Raw genomic sequence first — 19889 nt, 5'->3', positions numbered from 1 at the left:
GGCAGAGTCCACTGTGCTTTGTACGCTGTGATCGCCTCTCCTTAGCCAGGACTGACCAGGCCAGGAATTGATGCTTAGGGCAAAGACAGCCATACTCTATCCCATGGTCACGAGAGGCCATTGCAGGAGATCTCTGTCCAACAGGGACAGTGGATACTGAAAAAGGACCAATTAAGTTAATTCTCTCTTTCTCTGTTTGCATCTGTCTGGCTTTCAGTACATGCAGAGCAAACAGTGACACAGAAACCAGGGAACCTGGGGAGAGAGACAGCAGGGAGGGGGCAGGGGTCCTGCAACAGAGGTACTACGGAGGGAAGCCCATGGCCTACTGGAGGTGAGGCAAGAACCACAGGAAGAAGCTGGCTCATGAGACTGACAGAGGGACTGGTGTAGGCTCAAGACGTATCCCACCTAGGCAGAGATGGGATGCCCGGAGTTGCTGTGGGGCTCTGAATGTCACCCCCATGCTCCAGGAGACCCTGGTTGCCCAATTACTTGTACCCCTGTGCTTCCTTGCTTCCCTGCACATTCTTTCAACAAACCCTCTATCTGTTCCAACCTGAGAGTGACTCCGTTCCATGCAACCTCAAAGAGCACAGCTAATGCCCCTGTCTTAATCTAAAAGAAAACTCACCAACAGGCAAGATTCCACTTAGCACTAATTCCAAACTGACAGGGGAAAAGTCTCTTTGTCAACTGTGAATTCTTGGGGAAGGAGAACTTTCCATGGAATGAAAAGTGCGGGCACTGCCATGAAGGGCTGTGTGGCCCTGTCTGAGGGGTGTTTCCCTCCCTCCTCCCCTGTGCCACTCTTTCCTTGCTGAGGAGCCTCCCTGATTTTGTGTTTCTTTTTTTTCTTTTCTATTTTTTTTTTTTTTAGACAGGGTCTCACTCTGTTGCTGGGGCTGGAGTGCAGTGGCATGATCACAGCTCACTGCAGCCTTGACCTCTCTGGGCTCAAGCAATCCTCCCATCCCAGTCTCCCAAGTAGCTGGGACTACAAGTGATATGACCAGCATGCCTAGCTAACTTTTTTTGTATTTTGTAGAGGCAGGGAGGGTCTTGCCATTTTGCTCAGGCTGGTCTCAAACTCCTGGGCTCAAGCAATCTGCCTGCCTTGGCCTCCTACAGTGCTGGGATTCCAGGCATGAGCCACCACACCCAGTCTCTGTGTTTCATTTTTAATCTCAGGGGATGAGCACAAGCTGGAGCTCTATTCTACCAAGCCACTATTTGGATTGTATAATATCATGGTTGTTACAATGTAATGAAAAAGGAAAGCCCTTTCTTCACATGAAATCTGCTGAAGAAGTTCTCCTTATAAAGCAGATAAGAGCTGGCAGAAGGCAGGACAGCTTGAGGCCAGGTCGCCCATCTCCAGTCTCTCCCTCCACCCTGGGACCTCTTCTCACCCCTAGAATCTCCCCCTCCCGGCCTCTTCCCCTAAGCCTCTTCCTCCATTCCCATACACCTATGGTTCCAACTGGCCAGGTACATCAGGGCTACTTAAAGGCCCCTGTTAAGCTGCAGAGTTGAGAGCAGTGTGAGAATCTCTGCTCCCTTGGCAGGTGGAATTCCATTCATTTGAAGCCAAGGGAGGCAAAAAAGCAGAGATGGTTCTTATGATTTCCTTGACTGACTGATAAGTTTCCCAGACCACACTCCTTCCCACGGTGGACTTGATGGCCACAAACCCCGTGGGATTCAGGTTACCTGAACGCGATCTCATATTTCCCCACATTCCTCCCCACGGTGGACTTGATGGCCTTACACCTGATGGGATTCCAGTTACCTGAATGCGATCTCGTATTTCCCACGGTTCTTCAATTGCAGTGGCTGCTTCACCTCCTCTGTGACCTTGACAATCCCAAAATCCAGGCCCCCTTCAGCTCCTGCAGAGACCAGGGGCCAGGGCAGAGAGGGGTGAGTGCGCATGAGAGTGGGAAGCAGGGGAAGTGCCTGTTGAAATTCACATGGAAAAACGCATGGTGACAGTTTAAGAGAATTTGTTTTCTGAAAGTACTGTGGCTAGAAAAGCCTCTTATAACTGAGTCTGGCAAACGAACAACAGATGCTGCTCTTGATGCACTCTACAGGGCTAGTCCCTCTGGATTCCACCCATCCTAGGACCATTGCCTTTCATGTCTACCATCAGCTAAAACTTCCAGTATTTAAAAAAATCTTGCATAAAGTTGGGATATTACACATACATTTATGTTGTTTTACTTAGCATTACTTCATAAGCATTTCCCCCAAATAATTAAAAACTCCTCATAAGTGTGATCTTAGTGGCTACATAATATCCCACGATATGGCGGTTCCATAATTCATGATATTATTCCTATAATAGTATTATTTCATTATTGATGGGCATTTAGGTTTTTCCAACTTTTCATTGTTATAAAAAATGCTGCAATAAAAGATCTTTGTACATGAGACTCATGACATCTAAACTAATAAGTGGCTCTAACATTCTATGAGTTTTGCTGAGGAGACCTCTTGGGGAAAGGAGGGAAACAGAGAGCTATAGGCTGAACGGAAAGCTGAAACTCGGGTGTTAGGGCAGTGTGGGGACAGATAACAGCCTCACCCCCGACCCTCCAATTCCTGGAATCTGTGAATATGCTACTTTACATGGCATAGGGGAATTAAAGAAGCAGATGGAATTAATTCACTGACCTATAAATAGAGATTAATTTGGAATATCTTGGTCAGCTCAATATAATCACAAGTGGGCTTAAGAGCAAAAGAGGAAGGCACGCTGGGAGAACTTGAGAAAAGGCAACGTGAGATGGAGTTGGCCCAACCTCGCTGTCTTTGAAGGTGGAGGAAGGGGACCATGTGGGCGGCCTCTAGGAGTTGGAAACGGTATGGAAATGGATTCCAGAAGGGAAGGCAGCCCTGCTGACACCTTAATTTTAGCCCAGTAAGACCCATTTTGCACTTTTGACTTCCAGAACTGTAGGGTAATAATACGTTTGTGTTGTTTTAAGCCAGAAAGCTTATGGGGACATTTTATGGCAGTGATAGAAAACTAATACAGGAAAGAGGAGAGGTGTTTACTGTCAAATGACTGCTCTGAAAAGAGCTCTGCAAATTTTACATCTATGACCACCCACTTTCTACCTCTGGTTGGAGAAATTACGATTTGTAGTCATGTTGCTAATATCACTCTGGGGCTCACATTATTATTTATTAAAATTGCTCCATCCCCAATCCCTGCAATACTAACAACACACTAGCCTTTCTCTACACAGAAATACACTATACAAAAGACCCAACTTCCAAACACCCTTTCCTTGAAGGGCCCAACAGACCTTTGGGGAAGGTGATGTCCAAGGCGATGTCATATGCCTCTGCAAAGACCATGATATTTTCAATCTGAACAACACCGAGAAGATTTTCTGCATCTAAAATCTGGCAGGGTAAGAGAAATTCTTCAGTAAAAGCAAGACCTGTAGGCGCTTGGAGCCTGAAACATGTAACATCCTAAAGGGGATATGGCAGAGAATGTTTTGAATGTATTCCCCTGTAGGTATTTTATCTTCACCAAGCATTTGGTAGGATTTGTGCTCCTCTTAATACTCCCTGGGGAATACTGGTATAAAGAATACAAGAATGGGGAAAAGGGACTGACTTTTTTATTGTTGCTACATTACTGAAGTTTGGGCTTGGAGTAGACATTACAGGAAAGTGGTTTTCTTTTTTGAGACAGGCTCTCACTCTGTCACCCAGGCTGGAGTGCAGTGGCGCAATCTCGGCTCACCACAGCCTCGACCTCCCGGGCTCAAGCCATCCTCCCATCTCAGCCTCCCGAGTAGCTGGGACTACAGGAGTGCACCGTCATGCTCGGGTAATTTTTGTATTTTTTTTATAGAGATGGGGTTTCACCATGTTGCCTAGTCTGGTCTTGAACTCCTGAACTCAAACAATCCTTCCGTCTCAGCCTCCAAAAGTGTTGGGGTTATAGATGTGAACCATCATGCCCGACTGTTTTTTTTTTTTTAACTTCTAAATCAAATGAACCTGGTGAGCATTGCCCTGACGGTTGAAACGGAAAACCTTTATGCTCCAAGTCATCCTTGCTCTACTCATTTTATAAATTTGAATTGTTCTGTTCTTTGTTTGTGGCTCAGCCTGTGGAGAAAGTGCTAGACTTTTCATAGAAAGCAAGTGTTTAATGTTTGGAAATATCCAATGTTTTATTCCTGTGAATATCGTGGTGATTAGGATCCCTCTGTTGTCATGCCTGTGGGTGGTCCCTCCCTCGTTGTTCTCTGGCACCTCTAAACTGCTGCAGCTGTCAGCCTGACCTGATTGTTGACTCTTTTTTTTCCCCTCTTCTTTATATATAAATGTATTTTATTTTGATAGCTTTTGGGGTAACAAATGGTTAGACTGACAACCCACAGAATGGGAGAAAATATTTGCAAACTATGCATCTGATAAAGGACTAATATCCAGAATATACAAGGAACTCAATCAAATCAGCAAAAAATCCCCAAATAATCCCATAAAAAGTAGGTAAATGACATGAACCAACTGTTGCCTCTTGAGGCTAACTAGGAGGTGGCAAAGGGTCCATCTGTCCAGCAAAAGAACTAGTGGGCAGTGGGGGAAGCTCTCCTGGGTCTGCTCTGGGGAGTCCACCTCTGTCTCTACTCCAGTTGAAAGCCCAAGCCACCCACTTCCCACTGCATGTGCTTTGGGTGCCAGGAGGAAATTTGCAGCTGTCACCAAACTCAAGTTTTAATTCAGAATTTCCATCTTCTCTTTCATTAGATGCTTGCCAATGTTACATGGAGCAAACTGGACCAATTTGAGTTTCGCCTTCTTTCTCTGACTGCTTGCCCTCTGATAGATGACAAGATGGGCTGACAGGATTTGTGCAGCGCCTCTCTCCTGAGGGATGCCAAGTGCCTGGAGCCTTCTATTTCTTGGCTTCCCCAGGGTGAGTCGGAGGCAGTGGGGAGACTGAATTTTGAATTGAGGAAAATAGGAAGGACAATTGAAGAGTTATATAGATTAAATAAAACAAGTTCACAAAAGGCTTTCCAAAGGGACTGGAGATGAAGGCATTTCCTTCTGTGGATGTGGAAGTGAATATAAGTTCACTTTGGAGGGCTCTACGGAGGTCCATGCTGCTTTGTTCAGAGCCCTAATCAGGCTGCTGTTTGGCTGGGACACACGGAGATGGTCACAACAGTTGTGAAAATACAAAAATGTGGCTGGTTGCAGTGGCTCACGCCTGTAATCCCAGCACTTTGGGAGGACAAGGTGGGCAGATTGCTTGAGCTCAGGAGTTTGGGACCTGCCTGGGCAACATGGCAAGACCTCATCTCTACAAAAAATACAAAAATTAGCTGGGTGTGGTGGTGCACACCTGTGGTCCTAGCTACTCAGGAGGCTGAGATGGGAGGATCGCTTGAGCCCAGGAGGTGGAAGTTGCAGTGAGCTGAGATTGCACCACTGCACTCCAGTCTGAGCAACAGAGTGAGACCCTGTGTCAAGAAACATGTAATAAAATAATAATAAAAACAAAAACCTTTCTGTACCAGTTGGTAAGCAGCTGTCATGATGACCTCTCCAATATCCCCTTGCTGCCTGCCTCCTGTGTATCCCCACCACAGGAACTCCTGGACTCCCCATGATCCAGCAACTAAAGGACGAAGCTGGCACAGCTGGGGGACTCCAGGCCCTACACCAGCCAGGGGTCTGCGTACCTGGTGCAGAGCCCTGTGCCTGTGCAGAGGCTGGTGCTAAAAGCATTGACCAGAACCTCTGGGCTTCCACACATTCATGGAGTGAATGAATCTATCAATATCTGTTTTCAGCCCTTTCAGTGAAGGGCTGTCACTGATAAGGGATGAGAGAGATTAGATCCACTGAGTGGCCCCAAAAGGTAGAAACATGATTCGTGCATGTAATTGACAGGGAGAATTCTGAGCTCAACCCAAAGAAGAATTGACAGACCTGTTTAAAGGGAGAACAGGCTGCTTTAACTGGTAGTGGTAAATTTTCTGTTCCTGGAAGCATTCAAAGAGAAGCTGGGATGATTCCTTGAATGTCGAAGAATCAGTTCAAGTATTTTTTTTTTTTTGAGACAGAGTCTTGCTCTCTTGCCCAGGCTGGAGTGCAGTGGTACGATCTTGGCTCATTGCAACCTCTGCCTCCGGGAGTCAAGTGATTCTCCTGCCTCAGCCTCCCAAGTAGCTGGGGTTACAGGCGTGCACCACCACATCTGGCTATTTTTTGTAATTTGTAATTTTTGTTATTTTGTATTTTTGTATGTTTGTATTTAGAGGCGCAGTTTCACCATGTTGGGCAGGCTGGTCTCGAACTCCTGACCTCAAGTGATCTACCCACCTCGGCCTCCCAAAATGATGGGATTACAGGCGTGAACCACCATGCCCAGCTTAGTTCAAGTATTAAAACTCAATGGCATTCATTCATTCATTAGATTCTACTGAGTGCCTACTTCATCCAATCCCATGCTAGACACTGGGAATATGATGGTATGGGGGGTTGAACAGTGGTCCCCCAAAAAGTATGTCTACTTCTTAACTCCCAGAGCCTGTGAATATGACCTTATTTGGAAGAAAGGGTATTTGTGGATTTAATTAAGTCAAAGATCTAGAGATGAGATCATCTTAGATTATCTGAGTGTGCCTTAAATCCAATGATAAATATTCTTATAAGAGACGGAAGAGAAGACACAGACAGAAGAGGTGTTGTGATGATGACAGAGGCAGAGACTGGAGTGATGCAGCCACAAGCTGAGAACACTCGCAGGAGACCCCAGAAGCTGAAGGGGAGAGAGAGAAAGGGTTCTTCCCTGGAGCCTTCAGAGAGAGCATGGCCCTGCCGGCACCTTGATTTTGGACATCTCGCCTCCAGGACAGTGAGAGAGAAATGTCTGTTTTTTAAAGTCACCCAGTGTGTGGTAATTTGTTATAGTAGCCCTGGGGAACTAAGACAGATGTTAAGTCAGGTGAGATCCTGCCCTGATGCAGTTCATATAAGAAAGTAAAGAAAGAAGCAGGATAATGTTAGGAAGAGGTGGTGCTCTGAAGGATGGAAGACGGGGTGGGTTATTGCACATAAGGGGGATTCTCTCAAAGGGATGATTAGAGAAGCCCAGTTGAAACAGCAATGTTGGGGGGCCCTAAAGCTGGAGCCTAAGGGCAGATTCCCAGCAGGGTTGCGGCAAGGTCAGGGGCTTGAGCCAAGAAAGAGCCAAGACAGTGCGTGGGAGCCAATGATTGAGGGCAAGGGTGGAGCAGGTTGCGATGTGGAGGCAGGCATTGCCTCAGAGGCAGGTGAGGACCCCGGGCTTTATTCCTACTGCAGTGGGAAGCCAGGAGAGTGCGTTAGGTGGGGCATAACCTGTCTGAATGACATTGTAAAGATCCCTCTGGACACTGTGGGGAATGCCAATAGGGAAGCCAGTTAGGAAACCTCTGTAGAAGTCCAGGTGAGAGAAGCTGCAGGTGGCCTGGACAAGGTAGTGGCAACAGTGAGGAGAAAGAAGTAGATGGGAAAGATACATGCGAGAGGCACCACGTCTGTAATCCCAGCACTTTGGGAGGCCGAGGCAGGAGGATCACTTGAGGTCAGGAGTTTGAGGCCAGCCTGGCCAACATGGTGAAACCCTGTCTCTACTAAAAATACAAAAAGTTAGCTGGGTGTAGTGGCGCGTGCCTGTAGTCCCAGCTACTCTGGAGACTGAGGCAGGAGAATTGCTTGAACCCTGGAGGTGGAGGTTGCAGTGAGCCGAGATCACGCCACTGCACTCCAGCCAGGGTGACACAGCGAGACTCCATCTCAAAAAAAAAAAAAAAAAAAAAAGATACATTGGGAGGTAAAATTAGCAACCTTTGTTGGAGGCCTGCCTTGGAAGGGAGGCCATTAAGAAAAGGCGGAATTAAGGCTGATCCCCAGGTGTCTGTTGGGAGCAACAGGGTGGAGGGTAACATTTACCCAGATAGGAATCCGACAGGTGACTGGGTTTAGGAGTGTGAAATCAGGACTCTGATGCTTACCTAGGTATAGCAACATCATTTGTTCATTTGTTCATTCATTCTTTCATTCATTTATTTTTCCTTCCTTCCACATTGATTGCTCTGTTCCTGGCACTGGGGAATCAGCCATAAGCAATATTGCCTCTATGGAGCTTGTAGTTGTGTGCACAGCAAGAGATTATGGACTGGGGATATCGAAAGGGGATCAGATAGGAGCATGTAACAGGGAGACCTCTGTGTGTGTGTGTGTGTGTGTGTGTGTGTGTACATGCTTTGATAACCAAGTCTGTGGATGTGTGAAGCCTCACCTCCAACCGAATAGCCTTCTTGATGTTGACAGGCTTGGTGGGCTGAAAGTACAGGTGCAGGCCGTACTCAGCCTTGGGGGGGATGGTCCCCTGCATCATGGACGCAGTGAAATCATCACTCAACTGCTCCAGGCTGGTGATCCGCCAGGCCACAGGCAGGAGCGTGACATTGCGGAGAAGAATTACCCTGGATTCTTGTCTGCAGAGACAAAAGGAAAGTTGCAATTTCATTTTAAATTTTGTAGTTTCATATATTTTTTTTTAACTTTTGTTTTAGGTTCAGGGGTTCATGTGCAGGTTTGTTGTATAGGTAAACTCATGTCATGGGGGTTTGCTGTACAGATTATTCCATCACCCAGGTCCTAAGCCTAGTACCCAATAGTTATTTTTTCTCCTCTTCTCCCTCCTCCCACCCTCCACCCTCAAGCATCCTCAAGTGTCTGTTGCTCCCCCCTTTGTGCCCATTGGTTCTCATCAGTTAGCTCCCACTTCTAAGTGAGAACATGGGGTATTTGGTTTTCCGTTCCTGCATTAGTTTGCTAAGGATAATGGCCATAATCCTTGGCATATAGTGTTTTTTTTTCTTTCTTTCTTTCTTTTTTTTTTTTTTTTTGGAGACAGAGTCTTGCTCTGTCATCCAGGCTGGAGTGCAGTAGTGTGATCTCGGCTCACTGCAACCTCCACCTCCCAGGCTCAAGCAATTCTCCTGCTTCAGCCTCCTGAGTAGCTGGGATTATAGGCACCCACCACCATGCCTGGCTAATTTTTGTATTTTTAGTACAGACAGGGTTTCACTGTGTTAGCCAGGCTGGTCTTGAACTCCTGACCTCGTGATCTGCCTGTCTCGGCCTCCCAAAGTGCTGGGATTACAGGCGTGAGCCACTGCACCCGGCCAAGCATATGATTTTTAAAAATCGCAGTTTCTCTTTCATGTGTGGGTGTTGAACAACATTTCTTAACCCTTTTTCGAATTGTTTTATATAGGTCTACCATATTTTCAATTTGTGTTTCATTGAAAAAACATTCACATATAAGCAGACCCACCCAGTTCAAACCTGCATTGTTCAAAGGTCAACCGTATTTTCCTTTAGCACATTAAAAATGCCATTTTATTGTCTTCCAGCTTCCTTTGTTACTGATGAGGAGTCAGTCATATTGTATTTCATTTTCTCCTGGCTGCTTTCAAGATTTTCTCTTAATTTCTGCTTTTAAGTAGTTGGACTAAACTTTGACTTAATGTGTTGACTTAATGTGTTATTTCTTGGTTATTAATCTATTATATAAAATAGGTGGAGTTGATATTATTAACCCCAGATGACCTATAAAAAACCTGAACCATCCAGGTGTGGTGGCTCAGCCTGTAATCCCAGCACTTTAGGAGGTTGCGATGGGTGAATTACCTGAGCTCAGGAGTTGAGACCAGCCTGGGCAACATGGCGAAACCCTGTCTCTACTAAAAATAAAAATACAAAAAGTTAGCTGGGTGTGGTGGCCCATGCCCATCCATAATCCCAGCTACTCAGGAGGCTGGGGCAGGAAAATCGTTTGAATCTGGGAAGCAGAGGTTGCAGTAAGCTGAGATTGCACGACTGTACTCCAGCCTGGGCGACAGAGTGAGACTCCGTCTCGAAACAAAAAAATCCCCTGAAGCGCCCCGAAGTCACAGATTTAGTGGCAAGACTTGGGCTATAACTATATTTATCCAGCTTAAGGTTTGCTAAGCTTCTTGGAACTATAAGTTTTTGCTTTTTCACCAAATTTGGGAAAGTTCCATCTACTCTTCAAATATATATATGTATTTTTTTGTCCCACTCTCTCTCTTTTCCTTCTGGGACTCCAATCACAAATATGTTAGACTGCTTAATGTTGTCCCACTATTTACTGGGGTTCTGCTCATTTTTACCAATATTTTTCTCTCTATGCTTTTTTTTTTTTTTTTTTTTTTCCGAGACAAGGTTTCACTCTGTCACCCAGGAGGCTAGAGTGTAGTGGCATGATCATGACTCACTGGAGGTAAGAAAAAGCACTTTTGGTTACTTCGGTTATTACTTAGTTCTTTAATCAGTATTTATCAGGAAATGGGGCTGCTGGTGGTGAATACAGAATGCAGGACACATATCAGAACAATATTCTCTCCCAGAAGCCCCAGAAATAAACATTTTTCTATTTACAATAATAATACCAATTCCAACAATAATTCCGATTAATGAATATGTAAGTTCTAGTTTTGGTCTAATGTTCTGCTTCTACTCTAACTTCTAGAGCAAAGATTCTTAACCTCTTGGGCAATAGACTGCTTTGAGAATCTGAAGAAAGCTGGTCCTTCTTCTGCAGAAACACAGACATATGCATATTTTGGTAGTTGATCTTAGGGGGGGTCCTTGGCCCTGCTGAAGTTCATCCACTGAACCCAAGTTAACAATCTGTTGATTAAATAGGTTTACTAACCATCCCGGTTTGCATAGGACCAAGGAGTTTCCCAGGGTGCAGAACTTTCAGTGCTAAAACCAAGAGAGTCTGGAGTAAATCAGGATGAGTTGATTACCCTAGAACTAAACACTCTTTAAATTCCATTCCAGTCCTGACATGATCTAGAACTCTGACCTGTGCAGCAAGAGCCGGTCAAAATGTAATTGCCTGGGTTCCAGCTCTAGTTCTGGGCGGATCCCCTGGCAGCTTAATTGGAAGATGGCTGGCTCTGGGTTATCATTGATGCAGCAGACAATGCTGTCTTCAAAGACACCAACTGAAGTAGGGTAGGCCCATACGTTTAATATCTGATGGAAGGAAAAGTCCAAAGAAAGTACATTTATACCAAGGATGCCAAGGCCTCAAATTTCCCAAGAAAGCCTTGCCCTGGTGACTTGTGTCCATATGACCGTACCTGCTTCTCATTGGGTTTCAGGACCATGGTGTTGGGTTCCAGGAAGTACGTGTTTGCTTTGACATCATTCTGAAAATAGAAGGATGCCTCCACCACCATTAAGGAAGTGTTCAGGATTGTTAGTGTCTCCATGTTGCCTGGGAATAAGGATGACTTGTACCTGGGGAGGAACAAGAATAGGGTTAAGGGTATGAAGACTGAATGAGAATGCAGGTGGAAAAGAAGGCTGTGATGAGAAAGGCAATTCAGAGGGACAGTGTGGCTGCATGGAGACAGTGGCATGGTAGCTAAGAACATGAGATCTGTAGTTGTGCAGACTTGCCTTGGAGAATAAATGCTACACTGTGACTTGACTCCCTCAAGCCTTGGTCTCCTTATCTCTAAAATGAGGTGATAACACCACTTAGGACTGCTAAGTAGGAAGTGAGATCACACATCTAAAGCTCTCAGGACAGCTGTGTATAGCAAATGCCCAATGAATGTTAGCTATGATTATTGCAAAGAATTCTGAGAAATATGTAGATCTATCCTTCCACTTGCTTATGTCCCTGAGAGAGATTATCACTTGAGTAACTTTTTTTTTTTTTTTTTTTTTTTTTTTTTTTTGTGAGGGAGTTTCGCTCTTGTTGCCCAAGTTGGAGTGCAGTGGCGCAATCTCAGCTCACTGCAACCTCCACCTCCTGGGTTCAAGCAATTCTCCTGCTTCAGCCTCCTGAGTAGCTGGGATTATAGGCGCATGCCACCACACCTGGCTAATTTTTTGTATTTTTAGTAGAAACGGGGTTTTGCCATGTTAGCCAGGCTGGTCTCGAACTCCTGATCTCAGATGATCTGCCTGCCTGGGCCTCCCAAAGTGCTGGGAACACAGGCATGAGCCACCGTGCCCGGCCTCACTTGAGTAATTTTTTATTTCACATCTGTTTTAGAGATGACCTCATTCACCTCCTTCTCCCAAACCCTCAGAGAATTTTACTGTTCTGACATAAATTCATTTGGCCTTGTTCACTGTTAGGAGGCAGTTTCTGTTCCTTAGTACCTTAAGGAGAGATCTGCAGAGTTGAGCACTGTGGGCACTGAGGGAGATTAAGTTAATAGTAACTGAGCGAAGCAAACCAGAAGGCCCAAGGGAAAAAGAGGCACATCATCAGAGGTCACAGCACGGGCTAGGAAAGCAGAAACACTCTGAAAAAGGTTTTAGATAGGCCATGATGGAGGATGGAAGGAGAGAGAATGACAGAGACCAAATGAGAGTCAGAGAAACAGAGAACTCTCCGTGTGAATATCTGCCAAAGGGGTGCGGCCTTCTCACTTAACAGCTAATCACTTCCATCCGGCACCGTGCTAAAGGCTCCAGGTGCGTTACCCAGTTCAGTCCTCACGAATTTGTTGCTTTCCCATTTTGCAGATGAGGACATTGAGGCTCAGCGCGGTTTAAAAGAATAAGTGAACAGGCTTGGCACAGTGGCTCACCGCTGTAATCCAGCACTTTGAGAGGCTGAGGTGGGCAGATTGCTTGAGCTCGGAGTTCGAGACCAGCCTGGGCAACATGGTGAAACCCCATCTCTACAAAAATTAGCCAGGTGCGGTTGCACACACCTGTAGTCCCAGCTACCGGGGAGGCAGAAGTGGGAGGATTGCTTGAGCCTGGGAGCTCAAGGCTGCAGTGAGCTGAGATTGCACCACTGCATTCCAGCCTGGGTGACGGAGTAAGACCCTATCTTAAAAAAAAAAAAAAAAAAAAAAAAAAGACAAGACAAGGAAAGAATAAGTGAATAATACCCAGTTGTACTGGAACTTATTTTGGATCACCATAGTCACTGTCCTTCCAAGATCAGTGTCATCTGGCCCCACATCCTGGTTAATTCCAATGCTGCCCCAAACATGTGCCTCTTTGAACAACCATCGTTTCCCTGACTCCCACTCCATCAACCTGACCATACTTTTCCCTCCTAAGCCCTCCTGTTGGGCTTTGAAGATCCTCTCCATCATCCGCAAATCCCCTTCACCTTCACTTTTTAATCCAGCATCTCAGGGAATAAAGTGGAGGTAATAAGGGAATGGAGGACAAAGATGGCCCATGAGCTGCACCGAGAAAGCCCAGGAATTAACACCCTCTACTTAGCACAAGAAACGTTGTATTGAATGAAGACATGGTGGAGACCTTGGTTCCAGTTTTGGTTTCATTCCCTGCCTATATGATAAGAAATTTGTATATAACTGAAAAAAACTAGTATCGCTAAGAATGGCTGATCATCAATCTCACCTGTGGGTCCCCAATTCTGCCTAAAAATCTCAGTCTGTTTCTCTAACATGCTCCCTCTCCTAGTTTCCACAAAAACTGTTTTTCATACCCCCTCTATTTCCTCAAGATTTTAAACTTCCTCCACTCCCCTCACTTGTAAGGGACGACCACATATCATTTGTCAAGGAGAAAAAGACATGATTGCGTAGGAGCCTCCTCACCCTTCCAATCAAATTGTAAACCTACCTTCTGTGATGCCATCTCGCCTTTCTCCCCCCTAGCATGTAGTGACAGTCCCTCTTCCTGGCACAAGCCAGCCTCCCCACATCCCACTGTGCTGTCTCAGGGAGCTATGCCATTGATGGCCCTTCCCGTCTCCTGAAATTCCAACCTCTTCCTTCCATTTCCTCTCGGCATGCAAGCCTCATAAGAATAACAGCGCACGAACAGCCTGCCCTGCGCTCTAGGCTTTCCTCCCATCTCCCTTCAGAGCCAAGCTTCTCCAAATAGTTATCTTCTTCACATCTGACTTCTCACTTCACTTTGCTTGGGCACAGAACTCTTGCTAAGGCCCCTAGTGACCTCCATGTTGTTGAACCCTGTGGACATCTATGCCCTCATCCTTCTGCCCTCTCTGCAGCATTCAATGTAGCAACCATGTCCTCTTCTCATGGCTCCATGACACTGGTCTTTTTGGTTTCCCCAATAGTGCTAGCTCTCTTTCTTGTCTCCTGGCTCCTCCTTTTGTGCATATTGGAGTTATTCAGGGCTTCTTTTCTTCTTACTTGTACAGTCCTCTCTCAGGCAATCTCATCTATGTCTGTGGCTTTTGTTGCCTTGAAGAGTGACCTCTCCTTTGAGAACCAAAGCTGTATAACCTATTCTCTGCTTCATGTGACTACAGAAATACCTTCCCAGCCTCTTAAACTGAACATAAGCTAAAGCGAACTCTTGATCCTACCCTGATCAAGCCTGAAGCCTCTCCTAGGCTTTCCCATGTGGGAAAATGGCACCCTCATTCCTCTGGGTGTCCAGCAGGGAGCTGGGACACAAGAACCCAGTTCTCCTGATTTGTGGTTGGGGCTAAGAGAGGCAGCATTAGTAAAAGCTACATCTATGTACACAGGAATCCCACTTGTACTGTTCATGAGCCCAACCTGGCAGTCTGAAATCTGCTTTAAAATAATGGAACACTTACTTATCTCTTGATTTTCCACAAAGCAGTGGCCCAAAGTAGTACGTCTCCGTGCTCATAACATACTTTTTAAAGATGACCTCATTTGTCTTCATGTCCATCTTCTGCTGAGGAAATACCACTCTAAACACAGAAGAGGAAGAAGTGAGGAGAGGCTGCCTAAACAGAAGTTTGATGCTGCCACGTGATGTTTACATAAACCCAATATTCCCTGCTCAACACGGGGTCCAGGCATCTGGAGACAGAGTGACTCTTCTCTGTCCCAGCTCCTTCCCACCACCAGAGAAGACAGTATGATCTGAACTTGAAAAAAAAGACTCCCAGTGGTGTCTTCCATAATGAGGAGTGGTGACAGAGCTGAGTCAGATATTCTGTCCTAGTGCACCCAGCTGAAAACATTCCTGAGAATCACTATGGAAAACTAGTTCTGGGAGATGTGAATTAGCTTCGGAGTCCCTTGGTCTAATGTGGCCAGCCACATTAGAGCCACCTTGCTCAGCCAGGTGCTTTTCTGTAGTGTAGGAGCTCTACAGTGGTGTTCAGTAGCTTGGAAAAATTTCACCCATGCAGAGTCACACATGGTTTCTTTACTACAGGACAGAACTGCTTTAAATTTGCTTAATAGTTAAATAAGCAAACTAATTTGCCAAAGGAAGACTTTTTTCCTCCCCCTTTGCACCTATGATCATTCTCTTTATTGCAGTCTGGGAATCCTGGTAGTATGTCCTCCTTGTGGCTCTTAGTCAATATTCAAGACATGGAAGCTGACATGACAAGAGGGGCTGGGGTGCTGCCCCAGCTCCACGTTATGGTAAGAGCCACCTTGTTCAAAGTGCCACGGAGGAAAACGAAAACACATCTGTCAACCTTTTCTTTTAAAATGAAACACACTTACTTCGGGTCTTGGCAAATGTATGGGTAAGTGCAGATGCCTCGGCAGTAGAGCTGGTACTGGCAGCAAGTTCCTAGGATCTCAAAGTTAAAGGTTTGGTCAAAGTTCCGGAACTCATCAGAAGAGAAGTGCACCTGCAACGTTACCTCGCCATTGGCTGGCACGATCCACCGGAAGTGATTCAGTCTGCAAATGACCACACAGGTTTGTAAAGTGAGAGTGCTCCCCTCTGGCCAAGAGAAGACAGGAGAGCTGCCTGGAAGTCCTGTCCTGTTGGGGTAGGCATGGTGGCCCCTGGAGCCCCACAGGCAGGGCAGCTGTGTTCCCCTCCAGTGCTGTGATAGTCACACCCTCATTGTGGGCTTTGGCCCACATTCCCCTCCCTGGGTTGCTGGGAGGCCCACCTGGTGAATTTCTCCTGGGAGTGCTGCCCATTGAAGTTGTCCAGGTCTGTATCTGACAGCTGGGAAATGGTTCCAGCAGGTTCCCCAGAAAGGACCTTCCTGTTTAAGGCCACGTGACGCTTGTCCTTCTGAGTCTCGAAGACTTGCTCCATCTTTTCTTTCATTTTCTGTTTGCCCCCCTTAGATGAGCTGGTCTGCTCCTCTTGAGGCTTAATTAAAAACGAGCATGAGGTCTTAAATATTCACTTTTTGTACACACAAACAGAAGACAGAGATGGCTACATGTCTGTCATCTGGGCAGATGGTGCTGCAGGGTCAGGAAGCCTAGAGCAGGTCAGGGTCTAGTCTTGGGTAGTGACAAGACCAGTGCATTCCTTGGCACCCTAGTCCCTCAGAAGGAGGATGAAACCCTAGAGAAAGCTTGAAGCTGGAGGGTGTGCGTGGAACTCAAGTCTTAGCTCCTGGCAGAACTACAATGGACGGCGGGGCTTGTAGCCTTCTTGGTACCGCTAAGCCAGTTATCCCCATCTGCTTGCTGTCTACTTCCTAATACTTTGTTGGCATATACCCTTCACCACCAGCTCTCTCTCCTTCTCTTTACTCTTAGAATTGTACACGAAAAGAAAATCTTACTGTTTTGGGAGAGGTAGAGATAAACATGTGTTTAATCTGCTGTGTTTAATAAGAAGTTCCCATTTTTCTAGTGGTATTTTCATGTTTCCTGATCAAAAATAATTTTTTGCCTTTAATTTTTTTATCATTTCCACCATCTTTTAAAAAAGAAAACTTTAAGAGTTGAAGGCCTGGTACAGTAATAACTAGTTTTAACAGTTGCCACTTTTTCTCCTGAGCCATTTGAAGATATCTTGCAGACCTGATGACTCCTTGCCTCTAAATACACCTCCTCAAGAAAGGACTTTCTCCTGCAATCCTGCACAATACTGTCATCACACCTAAGGAAATGAACAATAATTCCACACTATCGTTCTGACACACAGCCTATATTAAAATTTTCCTATTTGTCTCAGGCATGCCTTTTTTTTTTTTTTTTGAGACACAGTCTCGCTTTGTCGCCCAGGTTGGAGTGCAGTGGTGCTATCTCGGCTCACTGCAAGCTCCGCCTCCTGGGTTCATACCATTTTCCTGCCTCAGCCTCCCAAGTAGCTGGGACTACAGGCGCCTGCCACCACGCCCGACTAATTTTGTGTATTTTTAGTAGAGATGGGGTTTCACCATGTTAGCCAGGATGGTCTCGATCTCCTGACCTCGCGATCCACCTGCCTCAGCCTCCCAAAGTGCTGTTATTACAGGTGTGAGCCACCGCACCTGGCCTCAGGCATGTCTTTTATAGACATTTTTTCCCAAATAAGTATTAATCAAAGTTCCTATATTGTGTTTTGTTATGTTTCCTTTTTTATTTTTATTTTTTATTATTTTTCTATTTTTCTATAGGTTATTGGCGTACAGGTGGTATTTGGTTACATGAGTAAGTTTTCTGGTGGCGATTTGTGAGATTTTGGTGCACCCATCACCCGAGCAGTATACACTGCACTGTATTTGTAGTCTTTTATCCCTCGCCCCCTCCCACCCTTCCCCCCAAGTCCCCAAAGTCCATTGTATCATTTTTATGCCTTTGTGTCGCCATAGCTTAGCTCCCACGTATCAGTGAGAACATACGATGTTTCCCATTCCTGAGTTACTTCACTTAGAATAATAGTCTCCAATCTCATTCAGGTAGCTGCGAATGCCGTTAATTCATTCCTTCTTATGGCTGAGTAGTATTCCCTTGTACATATATACCCTAGTTTCTTTATCCACTTGTTGACTGATTGGCATTTGGGATGGTTCCACCATTGTGCAGTTGTGAATTGTGCTGCTATAAACATTGGTGTGCAAGTACCTTTTTTGTATAATGACTTCTTTTCCCCTGGGTAGATATGCAGTATCTAGATCCAGATCTGCTGGATCAAATTGTAGTTCTACTTTTTAGTTCTTTAAGGAATGTCCACATTGTTTTCCATAGTGGTTATACTAGTTTACATTCCCATCAGCAGTGTAGAAGGGTGTTTCTTGATGCACCGCATCCATGCCAACAGCTACTGTTTTTATTTATTTATTTATTTTTTATTTTTTAATTATGGTCATTCTTGCAGGAGTAAGGTGGTATCACACTGTGGTTTTGATTTGCATTTCCCTGATCATTAGTGATGTTGAGCATTTTTTCATATGCTTGTTGGCCATTTGTATATCTTCTTTTGTGAAATGTCTATTCATGTCCTTAGCCCACTTTTTGATGGGATTATTTGTTTTTTTCTTGCTGATTTGTTTCAGTTCGTTGTAGATTCTGGATATTAGTCGTTTGTCAGATGTATAGATGGTGAAGATTTTCTCCCACTCTGTAGGTTGTCTGTTTACTCTGCTGACTGTTACCTTCGCCGTGCAAAAGCTCTTTAGTTTAATTAAGTTCCAGCTAATTATCTTTGTTTTTATTGCATTTGCTTTTGGGTTCTTGGTGATGAAATCTTTGCCTAAGCCAATGTCTAGAAGGATTTTTCCAATGTTATCTTCTAGAATTTTTATAGTTTCAGGTCTTAGATTTAAGTCCTTAATCCATTTTGTGTTGATTTTTGTATAAGGTGAGAGATGAGGATCCAGTTTCATTCTCCTACATGTGGCTAGCCAATTATCTCAGCACTATTTGTTGAAAAGGATGTCCTTTCCCCACTTTATGTTTTCGTTTGCTTTGTCAAAGACCAGTTGGCTGTAAGTATTTGGCTTTCTTTCTGGGTTCTCTATTCTGTTCCATTGGTCTATATGCCTATTTTTATATCAGTAACATGCTGTTTTGGTGACTATGGCCTTATGGTATAGTTTGAAATCAGGTAGTGTGATGCATCCAGATTTGTTCTTTTTGCTTAGTCTTGCTTTGGCTATGTGGGCTCTTTTTTGGTTACATATGAATTTTATAATTTTTTCCTAATTCTGTGAAGAATGATGGTGGTATTTTGATGGAAATTGCTTAAATTTGTAGATTGCTTTTGGCAGTATGGTCATTTTCACAATATTGATTCTACCCATCCATGAGCATGAGATGTGTTTCTATTTATTTGTGTCATCTATGATTTCTTTCAGCAGTGTTTTGTAGTTTTCTTTGTAGAGATCTTTCACCTCCTTGGTTAGGTATATTCCTAACTATTTTATTTGTTTTTTTGCAGCTATTGTAAAAGAGGTTGAGTTATTGATTTGATTCTCTGCTTGGTCATTGTTGGTGTATAGAAGAGCTACTGATTTGTGTACATTAATTTTGTATCCAGAAACTGCTGAATTCTTTTGTCAGTTCTAGGATCTTTCTAGAGTCTTTAGGGTTTTCAAAGTAAATGACCACGTCATCAGCAAACAGTGAGAGTTTGGCTTCCTCTTTGCCGATTTGGATACCCTTTATTTCTCTCCCTTGTCTGATTGTTCTGGCGAGGATTTCCAGTACAATGCTGAAGCGGAGTGATGAGAGTGGACATCCTTGTCTTGTTCCAGTCCTTGGAGGGAACACTTTCAACTTTTCCTCATTCAGTATTATGTTGGCTGTGGGTTTGTCATAGATGGCTTTTTTTACATTGAGGCGTGTTCCTTGTGTGCCGATTTTGCTGAGAGTTTTAATCATAAAGGGATGTTGGATTTTGTCGAAGGCTTTTTCTGCATCTATTGAAATGATCATGTGATTTTTGTTTTTAATTCTGTTAATGTGGTATATCACATTTATTGACTTGCATACATTAAACCATCCCTGAATCCCTGGTATGAAACCCACTTGATCATTTTGGATTAACTTTTTGATATGCTGTTGGATTTGATTAGCTAAATGTTAAGGATTTTGGTTAGCTAAATGTTAAGGATCTTGGTTAGCTAAATGTTAAGGATCTTAGCATCTATGTTCATCAGGCATATC

General features: G+C 44.6%; 1 protein-coding gene across 1 annotated transcript in view; it reads right to left on the bottom strand.

The window, feature by feature from the left end:
• The window catches only part of HYDIN (HYDIN axonemal central pair apparatus protein), a 397956-nt gene that overhangs the window by 82766 nt on the left and 295301 nt on the right, over positions 1–19889 (bottom strand). Inside the window, exons 47-54 of the mRNA XM_032157850.2 lie at positions 15947–16155; positions 15546–15728; positions 14654–14773; positions 11214–11373; positions 10934–11106; positions 8330–8528; positions 3318–3417; positions 1793–1892 (exon numbers count right to left, since the gene is read on the bottom strand). Of these exons, the coding sequence (XP_032013741.1) occupies positions 1793–1892; positions 3318–3417; positions 8330–8528; positions 10934–11106; positions 11214–11373; positions 14654–14773; positions 15546–15728; positions 15947–16155 (1244 nt within the window). The remainder of the gene's footprint in view (positions 1–1792; positions 1893–3317; positions 3418–8329; positions 8529–10933; positions 11107–11213; positions 11374–14653; positions 14774–15545; positions 15729–15946; positions 16156–19889) is intronic.

The sequence above is a fragment of the Hylobates moloch genome, unplaced genomic scaffold (assembly GCF_009828535.3).
Source record: "Hylobates moloch isolate HMO894 unplaced genomic scaffold, HMol_V3 SCAFFOLD_6, whole genome shotgun sequence".
Lineage (NCBI taxonomy): Eukaryota > Metazoa > Chordata > Mammalia > Primates > Hylobatidae > Hylobates > Hylobates moloch.
The sequence above is the reverse complement of the archived record's forward strand: the minus strand, read 5'-3'. Positions and strand labels throughout refer to the sequence as shown.